General features: G+C 42.7%; 2 protein-coding genes across 2 annotated transcripts; both read right to left on the bottom strand.

Annotated features, from left to right (window-relative positions):
- Positions 1–110: 110 nt before the first annotated feature.
- Positions 111–6,506, bottom strand: LOC117397157 (cilia- and flagella-associated protein 45-like). The gene is made up of 12 exons (XM_034912680.2): positions 6,309–6,506; positions 5,091–5,201; positions 4,531–4,670; positions 3,741–3,885; positions 3,266–3,436; positions 2,949–3,127; positions 2,358–2,487; positions 2,092–2,238; positions 1,897–2,010; positions 1,369–1,562; positions 938–1,162; positions 111–501 (listed from the first exon to the last, which is right to left on the bottom strand). Exons 2-12 carry the CDS (start codon positions 5,196–5,198, stop codon positions 426–428), a joined length of 1,629 nt encoding a protein of 542 aa, XP_034768571.2. The 5' UTR covers positions 5,199–5,201; positions 6,309–6,506; the 3' UTR covers positions 111–425.
- Positions 6,507–6,827: 321 nt separating this feature from the next.
- On the bottom strand, positions 6,828–14,079 carry LOC117397067 (zona pellucida-like domain-containing protein 1). Its single transcript, XM_059009864.1, has 11 exons — positions 13,971–14,079; positions 12,420–12,523; positions 11,600–11,826; positions 10,662–10,846; positions 10,213–10,285; positions 9,951–10,048; positions 9,183–9,263; positions 8,596–8,767; positions 8,329–8,440; positions 8,064–8,090; positions 6,828–7,347 (listed from the first exon to the last, which is right to left on the bottom strand). Exons 1-11 carry the CDS (start codon positions 13,994–13,996, stop codon positions 7,211–7,213), a joined length of 1,242 nt encoding a protein of 413 aa, XP_058865847.1. The 5' UTR covers positions 13,997–14,079; the 3' UTR covers positions 6,828–7,210.
- Between the last annotated feature and the right edge of the window lie 2,964 nt (positions 14,080–17,043).

Genomic DNA, 17,043 nt, shown 5'->3' with positions numbered 1-17,043 from the left:
GTAAAATTCCATGGATGGCCCTATTTTAATGATTTAATGAGTACTTAAAAAATCATAGCACACAGGTCTTTATTTAGGGAAAATAAATGACACACAGCAGTTAGAGAAGGTAATTATATTTGATTTTATTTTTGTTTGACATCAGGGACTAAATAAAGGTAAAATATGTGTAATAAATGAAATAGCAAAACTAGCAGTCAGTCTGTGTATCAATCTGTCTAAAAGTGTAAACGACACTGCATGAAGGTACCATTTTTTTAATAAACAATACAAAAGAACTGGGGGAAGGGGGCTCGGATGGAACAGAGTAACCATCATTATCTGAGCTGGTAATTTTTTATTATTATTATTTCCCCCTGATAAGCATCACAAGTTGTTTTGTGTTTTAGTCTGTCGGTCTGTCTCTGTTAGGTCGTCCTGCTCTCTCAGTTAGCCAGGGTGGGTAAAACGTGGATTTTTCTTTCAACCTCTTTGCAGTACTTCTCTGGTAGACCTGCCTCTCTGCAGAGAAAACAACAAGAAAATGATATATTAATAAAAAAAAAAAATATTCCCAAACGCTGGGAAGTTTGCTCTTTTAAGCAAAAACTTTCTTGTGTGAATTAAATATATATTACAGTTTGTTTCCTTTTACAAGTTTAGAGGTATGTAAAATCATTGATATAATAAATGCAAGACACATACTGGGAAAGAAAAGCTGTAGTTTAATTTTCTAAAACAGTAAACCCTACATTTATAGCCAACTAGACCTAGTGGTCATGTTCTCTGACAAGTCTACAATTACCAGTCCGTTTGGAAACTGGTTCATTTCAATACACAATAGATTTTGAGCAGGATATACAGAACCCTATCATTTCTTGGTGGTTAATGCACCAGATATTCAACAGGTGAAGTGAACAGGACCCTTGCTCCTCTCAGCTCTTTCTCCCAGTCTCACCGGAGCTCTGTGAGTTTCTTGAATTTGATCTCGTCCAGGCGCGCTCTCCTGTCTCTCGCCTCCTGGTTCAGCCGCTCTCCCTCGCGGAAGTTCTCTCTGCGGTTCTCGATGGCCTGTGCCTCTCTCTCTCGGATCTGCTGCCGCAGCCTGTCCGCGTTGTGAAACCTCTCCCACTGGCTCTTCTCCTCCTTCTCCTTGTCATGAGCGATTGACTTCTCCAGGGCCCTGAGCAAGAGACAGAGACAGAAAGAACTTTACAGCAACCAGATGTCATGCAAAATTTGCACAATACAGATAATACATACAGACATACCAAACTAATATATATATATATATATATATATATTATGTAGACCAGGGAATATCGGCCAGGAAAGAGAAAAAGATATGGCTCAATACCTAAGAGCAGCCAGGCAGGAGTGTACAGTTACCTCAGCACTCTGTCGAACTCGGACCGCTCCCTGCCAGCCTGCACAGAGAGCAGGTGTTCCTTGTGAGCCACCTGCTGCAGCCTGTCTCTCGTCAGCACCTCGTCCTCCTTGGCTTTGTTCAGCGCATCCTGTTTCTCCTTCCGACGCCACTCTCGCTCAGCCGCCTCCTGGTTCCTGCGAGCGCGCAGCGCGTCCTGACCGGGGCGGATTTAACAATGAGCAATTCTATTAGCATGTTGGGGAAATACCCGCCACCGCCTAATGTTTATATTCCTAATTCTGTTATTTGTTATTACCTATGAGAAATGGCATTCTGTTGTACTGCACTGATTTCAGATTGTAGTATACTGTATCAGATCATTCAAAATGTTAATATACTGGGCTCTTAATTGCTCGTCTTTTTTTTGTTTTGTTTTGTTTTGCTTTTAGCAAAAAAACACTGGGCTAACTTTTCACTGGAGCAAAATCTTAGTAAGCTTCATGAGCAGTTGAAACCCAGAAGGAGCAGAGAGACAGTGAGCCCTTCACCTGCTCCGCTTGGTGGTCTCTGTCTCTCTCCTGCAGGGCGCGGAGGCGAGCCACATCCTGCTCCTTCTTCTTCCTGATTCGCTCCTGCTCCGCTTCATACTCTGCCTCCCGCTCCTGATGAGATAATAAATATTGGGTGCATTAAGCCGCTCAGGGAAAGACCCTCTCTGATCTGTCTCCTCCTCCCTCTCTCACCAGTTTCTTGCGGGTATACTCCAAGGCGTGCAGGTCGGCCAGCCTCTCCTCTTCTTTCTTGCGTTCTTTTGCTCGCAGGTTGGCCTCATTGATCTGCTGGATCTCTCGCTGCATCTGACGCTGCTCCTCCCACTTCCTCTGCAGGATCTGAGGGGCACAAGAGATAGGAGAGAGAGAAATCTAAATCGACAGAAAAGACTCCTCTATCCTCTCAGGTCTAAGCAGGGATAAATTGTTCCACAAGTGCACATGCTCCAGACAGCTACCTCCATCTCCTCCACCTGGAGCTGTTCAAGTTTATCCAGCACTTGCTGCCCCTCTTGTTCCTTAAACTCCTCGTTCAGCAGTCGCTCCTCCTGCCTCTCCGCCATCTGCTGTATGATCTGCACCTTCCCTCTGCGACAGAGACAGAGAATGAGACAATGAGCCTGAGATGATAGAGAATAACGAACTGAAAGGGAGAGACACAGGGACAGGGTATTCAACAGTGCCCTCACAGACATTTTTTTGTAGCCTGACACGCACAGATACACAGTACATGCTGAATGTGCACAAGAAAGCATTGTAGATGTATCCTAAATGTTTACAGAAAGAAAAACAAACAGGTACATTTATAACAGTCACAAAGTGGAACCTCTCAATTATGGCTACCAAAGGGACTGGGTAAAATGGTCTGAATAGCGAGCTGGTTCTAATCGAGGGAGATCTTCAGTTTGTCTCCATATTGAAAGGAGCTGGTCTGACTGGTAAGTATTTATGCGGTGCAACTTTGGCAATGGAGCTACATCTGACTCAAAGTAAGGGTGTATTCCTGGACTGAGAGTGCAGTGTAATAGAGGGAGAGCATGAATTCCTACTCGATTCTCTGCTGCTTCCTCATCTCATCAATCTCTTCCTGCATCTTGATGGCTCTCCTTCGCTCTACTTCCATCATGGCGTCTAGCCTCTTCTCCTCCTCTTGCAGCTCTGACAGGATCTGTTTCTTCTCCAGGATCTGAGTGTCTCGTATCGCGTGGCACTGCGAGCCCAGGATGAGCTGAGAACGAGGGAGATAGACTGAGGGGGTTAGAAAGAGAGGAGGAGATGGTGCGAAGGGACAAGGCAAGACAGAGGGAGAAAGGCTGAGAGGTGAGAGAGAGAGAGCAAAAGGAAGAAGGTGAGAGAGATGGTTCACCTCATTGATGTGTTTGATTTCGTCCTCTTGTTCCATTCTCAGCGCATTGGCTTTCTCCAGCAGGTACTGAGCTTTGTCCCTGGCTTCTGCCTCCAGCTCACTCAGCCCTGCGTTCCTCATGCGAGAGAAATCCGCCTGCCGCAGTCGAGCCTTCCTATCCTCCGCTGCTTCCTGACAGAGGGAAGAGAGCAAGATGACACGGCAGCAAATATCTAAATTGAAGTTACCACCAGCTCCTCCCTACTTGTCAACCAGTCTAGTGCAGTGGAAAGATGGCATCTCTGTAATTTATTTTGGGGGGCTTGTGGATTCATGCTTTCGGTGCCGATATAAGTTTCCTTCACACACGTAAAATAAGGCAAGTTGGACAAAAAAGGAGGTATTGAGATGTAACCTTTACAATGTAGATTTACAAGAGGTAGAGGGAAAGAGAGATGCAAAGTGAGAGACAGTGTGTGTCTGGAGCAGTCCTCACTATGGCTGCCTCTCTCTTCCTGGTCTTAGCAGCAAGCTCCGCCTCTTTCTCCTCAGCGGTCAGGACACGGGAGGCAGAAGTGATTCGCTGGTACTCCTGAGGACACATTATGACTGACAAGCCAGAGGGGTCCTCGCTCGGGATTCTACATGGGTAAAAACAAAAACAGACAGACAGGCAGACAGAGATTACTGTCTGATGGGGAAATACAATATTTTTCTTCAGTACAACTTGTTTTTATTCCAGTGCAACATTTTGATTTGAACCCTAGCATGCATGGTGACCTCATATGGGGAAAGTTTTAAAAAAAAAAACTTTTCTAGTCTAAAGGAGGCGGTGTGGTCCAGTGGTTAAAGAAAAGGGCTTGTAACCAGGAGGTCCCCGGTTCAAATCCTTGCTCAGCCACTGGCTCATTGTGTGACCCTGAGCAAGTCACTTAACCTCCTTGTGCTCCGTCTTTTGGGCGAGATGTTGTTGTAAGTAACTCTGCAGCTGATGCATAGTTCACACACCCTAGTATCTGTAAGTCGCCTTGGATAAAGGTGTCTGCTAAATAAACAAGTAATAATAATAATAATATGGAAGACAAATGCATGACGACCTCATGTGAGTTGGATGCCACTGTCTCCCCATATTAAGCAATGGAAAATAAATAAATAAATAAATAATGTATATATATATATATATATATATATATTTTAGCTCAAAGAGCCAGCTGCCCAACGTTTCGATATGTTGTACATATCCTTGACAGCGCTTTGCAGATACACAGGCAGTCAGAGACACTGACCTGAGATCTCGGATGAGGTCCTTGGTGATGATCCGGACTGTTTCTGGCTTTTGTGTTCTCCGGTTGGGAGCAGAGTGTGACAACCCGCGTGGTGCACTCCTGCCCTGTGCCTTTGAACCCTGGTTCTCAGAGGCAGAAAGCTGGAGGAGATAAATGATATACTGTCATACTGTACGATAGCAGAGAGTAGACACATCGACTCCTGTTGTAACGGCACACCATTGTGTTATCATGCAGCTCTGGAGGTAGATGATTTGATTGTTGGTTCATAAGCTGAGGGAACACAAAGCCACTTTGTGGCTTGGAACTTGGTTTCAGGAGACTTGGTTTCAGGCCACTGCATGGCACACCAGGGGAGACTTGGAGTTTGATACAGCAAAGTTGCCTCAAACTAGGTCTCCCACTCTCCTGGAACCAGGTTTGAAGCCACAGTTCCTGAAAAGGTGGCTTTGTGTTCCCTCAGCTTTGGGATCTGTCAAGTTGAAATTGGTATCAGACAAATTGAGAGGTAAAGAGAAATAGAGAAGAGAATGACAAAGGAAAAATGAATGAGGAGTTACCTTCTTTGGCGTTGCGAATAGAGTCTCATCAACCTGGGAGGTGTAAGCTCGGGTTCGATAGCGCCGGGAACGGGAGCTCCCCGAGTGGACAGAGGAGATGACACTCATTGGCTGCACAGAGGGGAGGAACAGAGCGGGGAGAGAGCCACCAAACGTGGCAGTGCATTCATAATTAACAAGTGGAACAAGGCTGGTTCACACAAAAGTTATTCATTATTCCTTCATTGGATTTTTACAAAATAGTTTTTTGTATCCTAGTTTTACAATTTTACAATCAAAACTGCATTTTTTTTGTCATTTTTTAATTCAATTTTATTAATATATTTATTTTATTTGACTGTTTTTAATTGTTGTATTGTTACAATTATTGTATGTTAGTTTTTCTAATTTCACCATTACAACCACATTTTAATTTTAATTTTAATGTTATTAAATTTTCGTTTTTAATTGAATGGACTAATTGTTCTTCTTTTGTGTGTGAAGCGCTTTGGGATCCATGAGATGAAAGGCGCTATAGTATCCCTGAACTATTACAAAGTGGCGGCCATTATTTTCAATGTCTCCTAAAACTGTGTTAGTCTTACATTATAATAGTAATAGATTTATAAACATGTAATAATAAATGTCTCACGGTGGTTGACTTTCATACTGCATCCGATTAAACACCGCTACGGATTGATCTTCCTGCCGGTGTGAGTGACAGCGTGTGAGGCAATCGTGTAAGCATATGAGGAAAGGACGCCGGGGCTTTTTTGGGGGCTGTCCTGCAGTGTTTCTGTGTTGTTATGTGTTGTGTTTAGTTTTTAGTTGTGTATTTTAAATGTTTATAATTATTCATTTGGATGTATATGTCTGCCATTTCTCTCTCCGTATCCTTATTTTCCTTTTTCTATTTTCTTTTTCCTTCTTATACAATTATCTGATGCTCGATCATATTCCCTTCTGTAAATGTTACTTTATTTGTATTGTTTTCTGTTTCTGTGTTTGTCCAGTTACTGATAATGAAAATGTGCTCATAGCTAAATCTGCGTGCAATGCATCTTATGACATGTCATACGTGTTAAAAATTGTACGTTGTCCCTGTCAAATAAATACATAAATAAAATACAGCAATGGTAAATGACACAGTTATACGCCTATATCGATAAAAAAAAAATAGTTACCGGTATTCATAAACTTTCTACATTGTTATAAATATAATTCATATTTCAAACTTACCTTTTTTTTTAGTACTATTTGACTGTATGACGGACTTTAAAAAAAAAAAAAAAAAAAATGAGGAAATCCTTAAAAAAAGGTTCCAACTAAATTTTAGAATAAACGTAAACGAGTTATTTTTGGGAAAAATGAAATCTGACAACTCCAATTTGGTAACCACACTCCTTGCAGCACGATATTTGTGTTGCTGCGTCTCCATAGAAACAGAACACCGCGACAGGAAAGGCATCTCCACGGAGACACAATCACGTGTGTGGCGAGTGTTTATGTCGTTACCAGGGAGACGGTGTCACATGATGTGGGTGGTTAGCAGTGTTCCCATGGAGAAAAAGTCACGTGTTGGGGGTGATTGAGTCTTTCCAGGACATGCAGGAGAACACGTGGGAAACGTTGCATGTTAACGAATGAACAACACTGTTGAATACAGGTGAGCACCGTTCTCTGTAGGTTGACAATTTTAAAAACCTATTAAAATCTCAGATGAATTTATCTGAAGGAAGTAAAAGGACAAAGGAGCAGTTCAAATTTAATTTAAAATATATTTAATAGTTACAAAACATAAAAAAGATGATTTTTACAAACATCTGTATGCTTGGCTAGATATACTGATACATAGCTTGATATTGTAGCTAGATAGATAATTGGACAGCAGAATACCCTCCTAGGACCATGTTATGTTATTGAAATAATTTGCTCTCTCTCTCTCTCTCTCTCTCTCTCTCTCTCTCTCTCTCTCTCTCTCTGCAGTATGTACAGTATATATGAAAATTGTGTCTGAAATATATTGGAAATGTAATGTAGTTGATTAAGTATTTGGCTTGGCTTAATATATTCTCCAAACATCTGCTCATCTGCATGACACATTTTGGCTTGAAATGTCTTGCACCCATTCAGTAACTCCCTCACTCATCTTCCAGCTTTGTTTTCTGTCTTGATTGAGGATTCCGGAAAACCATGAAAAGCAGTAATGACACACAGGCCACGCCCAGCACTCCAATGGCCACGCCTACTCCTGCCAGGGTGGTTCTGGAAGTGGATTCTGAGGAGAGTAGGAACGGAGTTCAAATAGAAAACAGCATTAGATTTCAAGAACTGAGCGAGCCATTCTGCAGCTTTTATACCAGGTATAACAGAACTATGGCATAGCTGCAACATTGAGCTACAGGAGCTGGGTGGCTCAATGAGGCATTAAGGCTGTGGTTCGAATTATTATTATTATTTATTTCTTAGCAGACGCCCTTATCCAGGGCGACTTACAATTGTTACAAGATATCACATTATTTTTACATACAATTACCCATTTATACAGTTGGGTTTTTACTGGAGCAATCTTGGTAAAGTACCTTGCTCAAGGGTACAGCAGCAGTGTCCCCCACGGGGATTGAACCCATAACCCTTCGGTCAAGAGTCCACAGCCCTAACCACTACTCCACACTGAATGCAGGTCAATAGGGATTGAAAACTATTCCACTCAGGTGGCTGCTGGGATTCTATATGTAATGAATCCTGGTGCTTTAATCTGTTCCTAGCAGACAGTATCACTTGGTTAGTCTTGCAGAGAGGCCAGTGACTGGGTGGACATGGAGACTAACCTGCCTCCTCACCCCCTTAAGGGGCAGTCTCTCCAGGGTAGGGTTTGAGTGGCTGTGCGGGGAAGCTTGCATTGGCACTGTACAGTACATACTCTGTGGACAGATTGAAAACTCCAGTGCTGTCACACCAAGATATTTCAGAACGATTATTCATTTCTCTTACCTTTCAAGTGTTCTGTAGAAGGAACAACTGCAGAAGAGGAAAGGGGTGTCAGAATGGAGAATGTGGCATATCCATACACACACATTCACACTTATACCTCCTGCAATCTGCCTCACAAATGAATGCATGGGTCTTAAGATGAAGCTTAAAAAGTACACATGGACGTGTATTTAAATAATCAACATACATTTAATAAAAAAAATCTTGAATTAGGTCATGGCTCAAAGTTTTGTGAATAGGGTCTTAGATACACCTCTGCTCTCACCACTTTCCACTTTGGTGACGATTGGTCCGGAGCTCACTGTCTCGGCTTCACTCACGGTACCACTCTGACCTGACTGCGCCTCTCTCCTCCTGCGAGATGACAGCGTGCAGTTCTGTGGGATCAGACAGAGAGAGCGAGACAGTCCTTTTCCCTGTATTTTTTAGTATTTGATGCATTAGAACTGGTTGAACTGAACAATGTGAAGGGCCACAGAGAAGAGTGGCTGGATCGTTCAGGTGTGACTGTGTTCGGCTGTGGCCTTGCTACCTGGCTGATGTCTCTGCACGCTGATTTCTCGCACAGCCGCGTGGCGCAGTGCAGGTAGAAGGTGGACACAGGCAGGTTCTTGTGCTCCACAAACCGAAACGCCTCGAACGAGAACCGAGCCAGCTGCTCCTGACCGTTCGAAATGATCACCGTCTGACCATCGCGAGTACAGCTGAGGAGAGAGAGAGGGCAAGAGCAGAGGCGTGATAAAGGGGCAAAGAGATGAGGGGAGAGGGGAAGGGAGAGAGAAGATGCAGAGACGTGAGAGAGGTGCAGGGTGAGAGTGAGGGAAAGCAGAGCAGAGGGGAAAGAGCAAAGAAGGAAGAGAGGTGAAGGGAAAGAAAGAGAAGGGAGATGGTGTGGAGGGAAAAAGGGAAGTGGGAGAGAGATGTAAGAGTTGGACAAAGATTAGATATGAATATTTCCCGGTAGAAAGTTGTGTAAATATGGTATGAGAATGCACAAGGAGTTCCAGCTTGTGAGCCTGAGCTTATTAGAAAAATGAGAGGGAGGGAGGGAAGAGGGCTGACGTCAACACAGGAAGAGGGGCAGAGAGAGGGAATGAGGGGAGAGACAGTTCTACTTACCCTACAAAGAGGTTGTAGAACAAGCTGCTGACAGGGAATGGAGAGGTTGTGGCATAGCAGCGGTCCAGCAAGACATTGAACCTGCAAACACGCTGAATTTACTCGTCTTATAAAAACAGATTTGTCTGCAATACATACTGGGTTATAGTGGTGTGGCCGCACCAGAACACCACTCCGGAACCATTTTCTATAGGCAGCAGTGGTGTAGTCAAGACGGAACTCGCATGATCGGCAAGCTAAGTCACATGACTCCCATCTCCCACACAACGGCTGATTCAGTCAGCAGTCCTCTTGATGCAATGAAAAGAGCATTAGGAACTTCTTCTGTTACGAGCTACTTCTTTAAGAAGGCTAGAACTGCTGACGAAGACGACAGCAACCATGTACCAACTACGACTGCGGATCCTAACACAAACGAAGCCACTGACACACAGACACGTAACACAAAGTGAAGCATTCCGTCAAGATGGAGAAAGACACTGTAGAAACACTTGTAGAAATGACACAAATGCATTACCTATTACAGGAGTCCAGTATACAAATAAAATATGAATTTAGAAAAATCTATATCTTAGTGACGTTCTGTTATCTTCAGATGCAGGACTACAGCACTGCTGGGTGATGATCAACACACTGTTATCACCGAACATGGACATGAGGTCCACTTTCCTCACTGCACCCTTTCATGCCACTCTGCCGTGACTGTCTGCTTGTAAAGTCACGTTCTGTTAAGAAGTATTTCCTGTGGTGCACTGTCTGTCTCTTTACCTGTCGGTGAGATTTGTTGCTTTCACTTCGACAAAGATCCTTTTCTTCAGCTGCAGACCGGTGGAGGGGATGACCAAGTGGGTGCTGTACCTCCTGTCCTGCAGTGAAACAGAAAACAAACATAGAGAATAATTGAAAACTTACCTCAATTGACCATTGCTTCCCAGTGGTATACCGTGGCAAACACATAGCACAGTATAGGGGCAGTACGGTAAAGCACAGAAAGCATTGGCCCTTTTCCAGGCCTGTCTGCTCCCCTCACCTCAAACAGCTGCATGCTCAGAGTGCTGATGAAACTCCCGTTGTTGTCTTTCACTACCAGACTCACTCCGCTCCTGAGGAAACAGAGAGAGTGCAGTTGCAATTGAAAGTTAAACAGGAAACCTTGACTTCAAAACACACAATCAGAAGGTAAAACATTAGGAAACTAAGTCAAGTAGACAACATTTTGGCTGGTGTCTTCCTAAAGAAACAGGAAACCTACACGTGATTTTCATTTTACATTGTATTACAGCCTTTCACATTGATTCGGGTGGTGCTAATAAGTTCACTTCCTGTGTAACAGGAAATAGAATCCCATTGCCACCACGTATTTTCGCTGGGAAGTCGGTTTGGTTCCTATTACTGTGACACAGGGAAGTGATCTTACAGTGTAAGAATGCTGTTAAAGTGATAAGGAAGGTGTTTTGAAGCCTTGTTTTTCGCACTCACACGCCCATCTCAGTGTTGTTGACGAGGTACTGCAAGGGGTATCGGCAGGAGTAGATATACATCAGCTCCTGCTGGTAGGTGATGGTTCCGGTGCTGAGGTCGAAGGAGTTAATGGCCCCGGAGATGTTGGCAAACTGGACGCTGGAGTAGTCTGAGAAGACCCCCGAACCCACCTCCTGGTCAATCTGTCCACGAGGGAGGGAGAGCAAGAGGGAAAGGTTTCTGTTAGGGAGTAAAACTCTGCTGTTCTTATTCTCTTAACGTTACAAAATGAGAAACAAACGCCCCGAGAGCACTGAAGGGAACTTGGGTTATATTAGTGTGTCATTTGGCTCTGGTTTTGTAAAATGAGCAGGCGTTTTTTTTCCCTCTTTTCAAAAACTAGGAGTTAATCAAAAACTAGAGCAAACGCTTTGCAGATATGGTCCAATGTGTTCGCAAAGACTCTGCTGAGCCGGTATGATGTGAAGCAGTAACAGCCTTCCAGGAAGGCAAGACAAACCAATGCTTTGTTAACTAGTGTATTAAAATGAACGCGCTGGCGATATCACGTGTTTCTTTCAAAACTCCACATTGGAACCCTACACAGTGAATGGAATTGCACAGCTGCTGTAAAACCTCTTTACTAGGGATTATTCTGGCTGTGCCAAATTGTGGTATTTTAATTGGTACCTCAGGGGTGACCAACCTTAATCTCGGACAGCAGCAAGGTCTTCTGATTTTCATTTCCAATTACTTAATTGAACCAATTCTTTTCTAATCAACACTAACATTTTTTCCAGGTCTTTAGCCATTGATGATTTAAAGCTATCCAGAAAACCTTCAGGATTGTGGCTTTCCAGGACCAGGGTTGACCTCCCCTGCTCTGAGCTATACTGTTGGCTTGCAGTGAAAGATGGGCTTTTTATTCTCAGAAGAGCCAGGGAGGTTACAGATACCCTCATAGCGTGGGCGCAGGTGGTGTGTTCCCACTCGCTGATGGAGAAGTTGTATTTCAAGATGGGTGGGTCCACCGACCAATCAGGGGTCCCGTGGCACGCGAGAGTGCGAAACTGCCCGTTGAGCACCATCAGCGATTCGTTGTAGCCAGCGAAGTAGATCGGGCACAGCAGGATGCTCAGCTCCAGGATCTGAGTGCCACACATCACAGAGATGTCCGAGTTCGCTGGGTTAAGAGAGACAGGCAGACAGACAGGCAGCAGGACTATTTTTACTATTATTATTAGTAGTATTAGTAGTAATAGTAGTATTGAGAGTACTAGTCCCATTATAACTATGAACCAAAAAGTAGTGTATCATATGTAATCATATAATCATCCTGTATCATATGTCATTGTAAGGGTTAATGAAGGTTAAACACATATTGTGAGAACACTTACATCTCTGCTTGTGTAGCAGAGATGTATGTTCTGTGTCTGGGAGATGTGTGCTATCCTCCAGAATATTAGGTAACCGATCACTATCTGATTTTTGTTTATAACTTGGTGCCACAATGTTTCAGATATGTGTGTGTAACTTTTGAATGTTGGAATCAATGAATGGAAACTTACTAACATAGCAATTGTTGTTGTGTGCACTCATTTGCAGACATCAAAATTGGTTTTCTTACATAATCATATGATAGTAGCACTGAATTTGCAGCTTCCAATAAGTCAATGATGATTGTGAGAAAGAGAAAGTGTGTCGGTCTTCACGTCAGGGGAAGTCATGTAGATAGGAAGGAGAGAGAGAGGGGGGGTGGGAGAGGGAGAGACTGACCAGGTTCTCTGAAGGTGGGGTGGGTGCTACAGTCCTGCACAGCATCCCCTGCAGGAGAGAGAGAGAGCAGACATGCCAACGCAAGGCCCCACATCATCTTCCGACTGCGAAACAGAAAAGAAACGGCAAAGGATTGAGGGAAGTCGGAGGAGCGTTGGGTTAGTCATGGGATTCTGAGATTCCCATGATTCCCAACAGAGCTGGTGGAGCCAACTAGGCTGAATGAGGGTGTTAAACAGAAGGGACAGGCACGTGGCATTCAAGGTGTGCAGTGAATTGAGCTGGACGCCAGGCTTTAGAATCACACAAAAAGCAAGAAGTGTTAAAAAAGAGAGAGAGGCATTTGAAACTATTGGATCTTTAAATCGGTATTCATATCTAATTTAATGATCTAATCTGTAATTTCAGGAATAAGAACTGTCCAGATTCAAAGCCAAGTTAACATAAATTGGCTATTTTGCCACGCTGAGTTGCGGATACCTCATTTGCCCCGAGGCGGGTCAGCTGCCCACATTAGATACATCACAACCGTGCCATGCCACATTCCAGAACCAGCGGCTCGCAGCCTCCAGGAAATATAATGTTTGGCTTTTTTGCTTGTAGATTTAGTGCACTTTTATTGTGCTGGCAATCTTAAGTGCTTCCTTTTTACCAGAGTAACAATGACAACACAATCAGCGGTGTAATTAAGAGCTTCCCGATGTCCTTGCCTACAGATCACTGGCCTCACGAGTTTGCTTAAAGGGAACCCAATACCACTCGTGCTGCAGTGATAAGGACTCCTGTAGCTATGATAACACTTTTCTATAGGTAATTGTGCAGTTTTACAAGACTTGGTAATACTGTGCATTTACTTTAGTCTACCATGATTATTAATATGGGTTAGCGTACCTCTCTGGTCTTTTACAGTGCTTATCTGTGCTTTACCATGCTTTCACTGTGCTGTATTACACTTTGCTATGCTTTTACTGTGGTAAGCGTTTATAAGAAAGCATATATGCTTTGGTTTATGTTGCAATTGTTATCTTTAAAGAGAAGCAAAAAGAGATTAAAACAGCATTTAAGTAAAACATCTAATTTAGTTTTTCATTGACACTAAAGTGAAGGAGATTAAACAGAATGAGGGCTAATTGGACACAGTCAGCACGCATTGTGAAACACAGTGAAGGCAATACAAAATCACAGAAAAAATAAAACAACACCAAGATGTGATCCACTTCAGACAAGGTGCAAATACTGCATTGTGACAATCATAATCAGAAACGACTAATAGATTTTTTGTTATAGGGTGGGATTGCATCAGCGTAGAGAAACTGAACACAGCACCGCAGTCAGTCCCTAACCACGAGCAGACCACTACATGACCACAAATGAAAACAGTGATTCTGAACCATTATTACGCTATGAGCGCTTTCTCAGAATGTCTTTATATGTGTATTAAAATGAACGTGCAGGTAGTATAAGACAAGGCACTGGAAAGAAACTGGAAAGTATCTATAATAATTATTCAAAGTGTGTGTGTGTGTGTGTGTGTGTGTGTGTCTGCATTACCTGTCGCTGTACTGAATCTCATTCATCAGTTAATGGCTCTGGGTCTGTGGTACCGGTAAAGCAAACTTCTTGATTCCCTCTTCTCTGTTCTCTTCCCAACTCTGCCCCCACTTATAAAGTGTCCTCCTTTCTGCTGATTGGCAGAGAAAGAGGGCAGGGGGGGGAGCTGGAGTGGAAGTCTGGAGTCTGGGTTTAACTCAGAGACTCCAGACACAACACAGTTGACTTCATTATGCTGAGGAAATGGTTTTAGCCGCTAATGTAATGATGGCCAGTAGCCTACATCACAAACAATTACAACTGTAGGCAGTATGAAAAATCATTGGGAGCACATACAGAACGGATTGCTCCACCTCCCTATTAGGGTTGAGGTGGACTTGCACGGTTTTGTTGGGATTGTTGAGGCCAGGTCCATCTGTGCTTTAAGGTAAACGTAGGACTTCACTGTTTACACAATAATCCCTCCCAAAATATATGAGAGAGAGAGAGAGAGAGAGAGAGAGAGAGAGAGAGAGAGAGAGAGAGAGAGAGAGAGAGAGAGAGAGAAGAGAGAGGAGAGAGAGAGAGAGAGAGAGAGAGAGAGAGAGAGAGAGAGAGAGAGAGAGAGAGAGAGAGAGAGAGAGAGAGAGAGAGAGAGAGAGAGAGAGAGAGAGAGATTGTCAGGTTTTTTTTTTACTTCAAAAGCAAGTACGAAAGTGCAGGTAACGCTTGGTATAAAAAAAACATTGTGTTTTTCCCACATTGGCTCCGAGCAGAAACTCTTTGTTAAAAATGAGGTCTCAAAATAAAATAAAAAGTGAACTCCCTGTGTTTTCAATGTGATAAGAATCGGAAGTCTATGTTCAAACTTGCTTCTCAGGTAATTCCCAGCTGAGCGGACTCCTCAGTCTCATTCACTGCGCTAGATTCACCCAGGTTGTATAACCTAAATATAATGGTTACCCTTTAAAAGAATAGCCCAACATTGCTATGCAGCCCAATGCATTAGCTGCTATTCCTGTGGTGCTCCATTATCTACTGGACTAGAAGAGTCATTACAAAATAAGAACATCGCATTTGTTATTGAGATGCTACTCCTATACATCTCAATAACACACCTATTGGAATCCATTTGCATTTGTGGCTATTATTTTAAAACGTTACCAATATGATTAGTTACAAAGAAACCTAGATGGAAGATCAATAAACTGCAGATGCTGGACGCCGAAGCATTGAGGCTTATTAATATAGTTTTTAACAGTGTTGGGATTTCATCCTTTTGGATGTATCCTTAAGCATTAAGACCATGGTATTTGGAAAAAGTCACTGTCGTTGGTTTAATTAACTTGGTACTAACACTCAAGTATTGTTTCTGAATATGAGGTGATGGGGTGACAAACCTTCACTTGTAAACAGAGTTCATTTTGTGGTGACATTATTACTTTATAAATGTTCCCAGGAAAGCGTTCATTTTGAGCCTGAATGATCCGGCAGTGTTCCTGTGAATGCAGCTGGTCAAGTTGAACTCATTTAAGGGTTTTGGAAGACGAATGATCCCGGATGCTACAGGAGACCTTCCAACATCTTGTAGAGTGCACACCACAGACTGTGCCCGATGGATTACTTAAACTGCACACATAGGGGAGGTATTTCTTTATCAGGAGAGTATTCATTATTCCTGGAAGTAATAAGAGATCACCCTTCTTGTCTAATCTCGATATATGAGCCCTGATTCATGTTTTTGCCTCAGGCAGAAATCCATCAATGCGCTGAACACCCACAATAACATCTCCCAATTGTTTCTCTGAAATATTACCTGGGCAAAGCCACAGAGAACAAATTGTATGTCTTAGTTAAAAATAAGTGCCCTAGTTTCAAAGCCATCCGAACCCCCTGCTCTTTGCCTCCCCTCCCTCTTTTTCATGAAACGCTTAACTGAATCCAAATTCATATTTGACATGTAATATACAAATGTATAACTTCCCACCCAAAACATTTCCCCCCCTGCTAAAATGACAATTGAATTCTGGGCTACGGCTCAAATCTAAAGAGGTTTTTTATTGGGACTACAATAGAACGTTGAAGTGCTTGTCAGTCCAATGAAAAGACTTTTAAACAATTCAGTGCTAAATCTAGTACAACAGATTCTAGCGACAGACTGAATTTACAAAGCATCACAGCGACATCACGCAGACTACAGCGGATTAGCTGGACGAAGATGTGACTTGCTGAGCTTCCAAACACAGCTTGTGATTTTGAAGTGCCGTATCCGATTTCAAGAAGCCGTGTCAAATGTTTAGCTCTAGACCGAGATTGCAGAGGAAATAGCTGAGGCTTCAGTGCACTCCTCTTCTTCAGAATTGGACATTGTTGGCTTACCAGTTTGTTTACATGACCTAAAACAGTTTACCACTCTGTTGTTTGCACAATATTTTTGCAGTTTTTTCTATGCTTTTCCCATTATTACACTATACATTTCCCATAGTTTACCCTGGTTTGCCATGTTTATTAATATGCTTTACCATACTTCTTTATTAAATAGATTTGTAGTCTGTGTAAATAGTTTCATTTTATTTTTTTATGTACCGTATTTATTTTAGTTGGACCGTGAGGCAGTTTCCACGCTGTATGATTTATCCACGAACTCGCCTCGGAACTCAAGTCTACTATTCTACTGCCCTCTAGTGGTCCTTAATAGAATTACACAAATACTTTCAATGCGTGAATTATTGTACAGCTATGGCCAAAAGTTTTGCATCACTAACATTAAAGGATTGAGACAATGTAAAAAAGAAACTATGAACATAATTTGGATATTTTGTGTACATCATGTAATCAAAAGAAACTACAAAAGGATATGTAAGCCACAATAGTACAGTATTTCATGTTAGATTTCAAAATAACATTTGTCAGCTTTTGTTAAGCATATGGAAAACTACAAAGCGATATGTAATTCAATGTTAACGTAACATTATTCAGCAGGTTTCATTCCACTATATGATGCAAAATTAGGGGGATGCGAAACTCCAGGACTTACCTGTGCAATGCACTAAACCCCAGCATTACACATAGGCTATTTTTTGTCTGTTTCCAC

Source organism: Acipenser ruthenus, chromosome 39, assembly GCF_902713425.1.
Source record: "Acipenser ruthenus chromosome 39, fAciRut3.2 maternal haplotype, whole genome shotgun sequence".
Lineage (NCBI taxonomy): Eukaryota > Metazoa > Chordata > Actinopteri > Acipenseriformes > Acipenseridae > Acipenser > Acipenser ruthenus.
This window is presented reverse-complemented; position numbering and strand designations above follow the sequence as displayed.

Coding starts and splice junctions, on each gene's coding strand:
- LOC117397157 (XM_034912680.2), bottom strand. CDS start 5,198: ATGAGTGTCATCTCCTCTGTCCACTCGGGGAGCTCCCGTTCCCGGCGC. Junction 2,488..2,948: donor AGGAAGCAGCAGAGAATCGA/GTAGGAATTCAT, acceptor TCTCTGTCGCAG/AGGGAAGGTGCAGATCATAC. Junction 2,011..2,091: donor AGTATACCCGCAAGAAACTG/GTGAGAGAGGGA, acceptor TTATCTCATCAG/GAGCGGGAGGCAGAGTATGA.
- LOC117397067 (XM_059009864.1), bottom strand. CDS start 13,996: ATGAATGAGATTCAGTACAGCGACAG. Junction 11,827..12,419: donor CCCCACCTTCAGAGAACCTG/GTCAGTCTCTCC, acceptor CTCTTAACCCAG/CGAACTCGGACATCTCTGTG. Junction 10,847..11,599: donor CCTGCGCCCACGCTATGAGG/GTATCTGTAACC, acceptor CCTCGTGGACAG/ATTGACCAGGAGGTGGGTTC.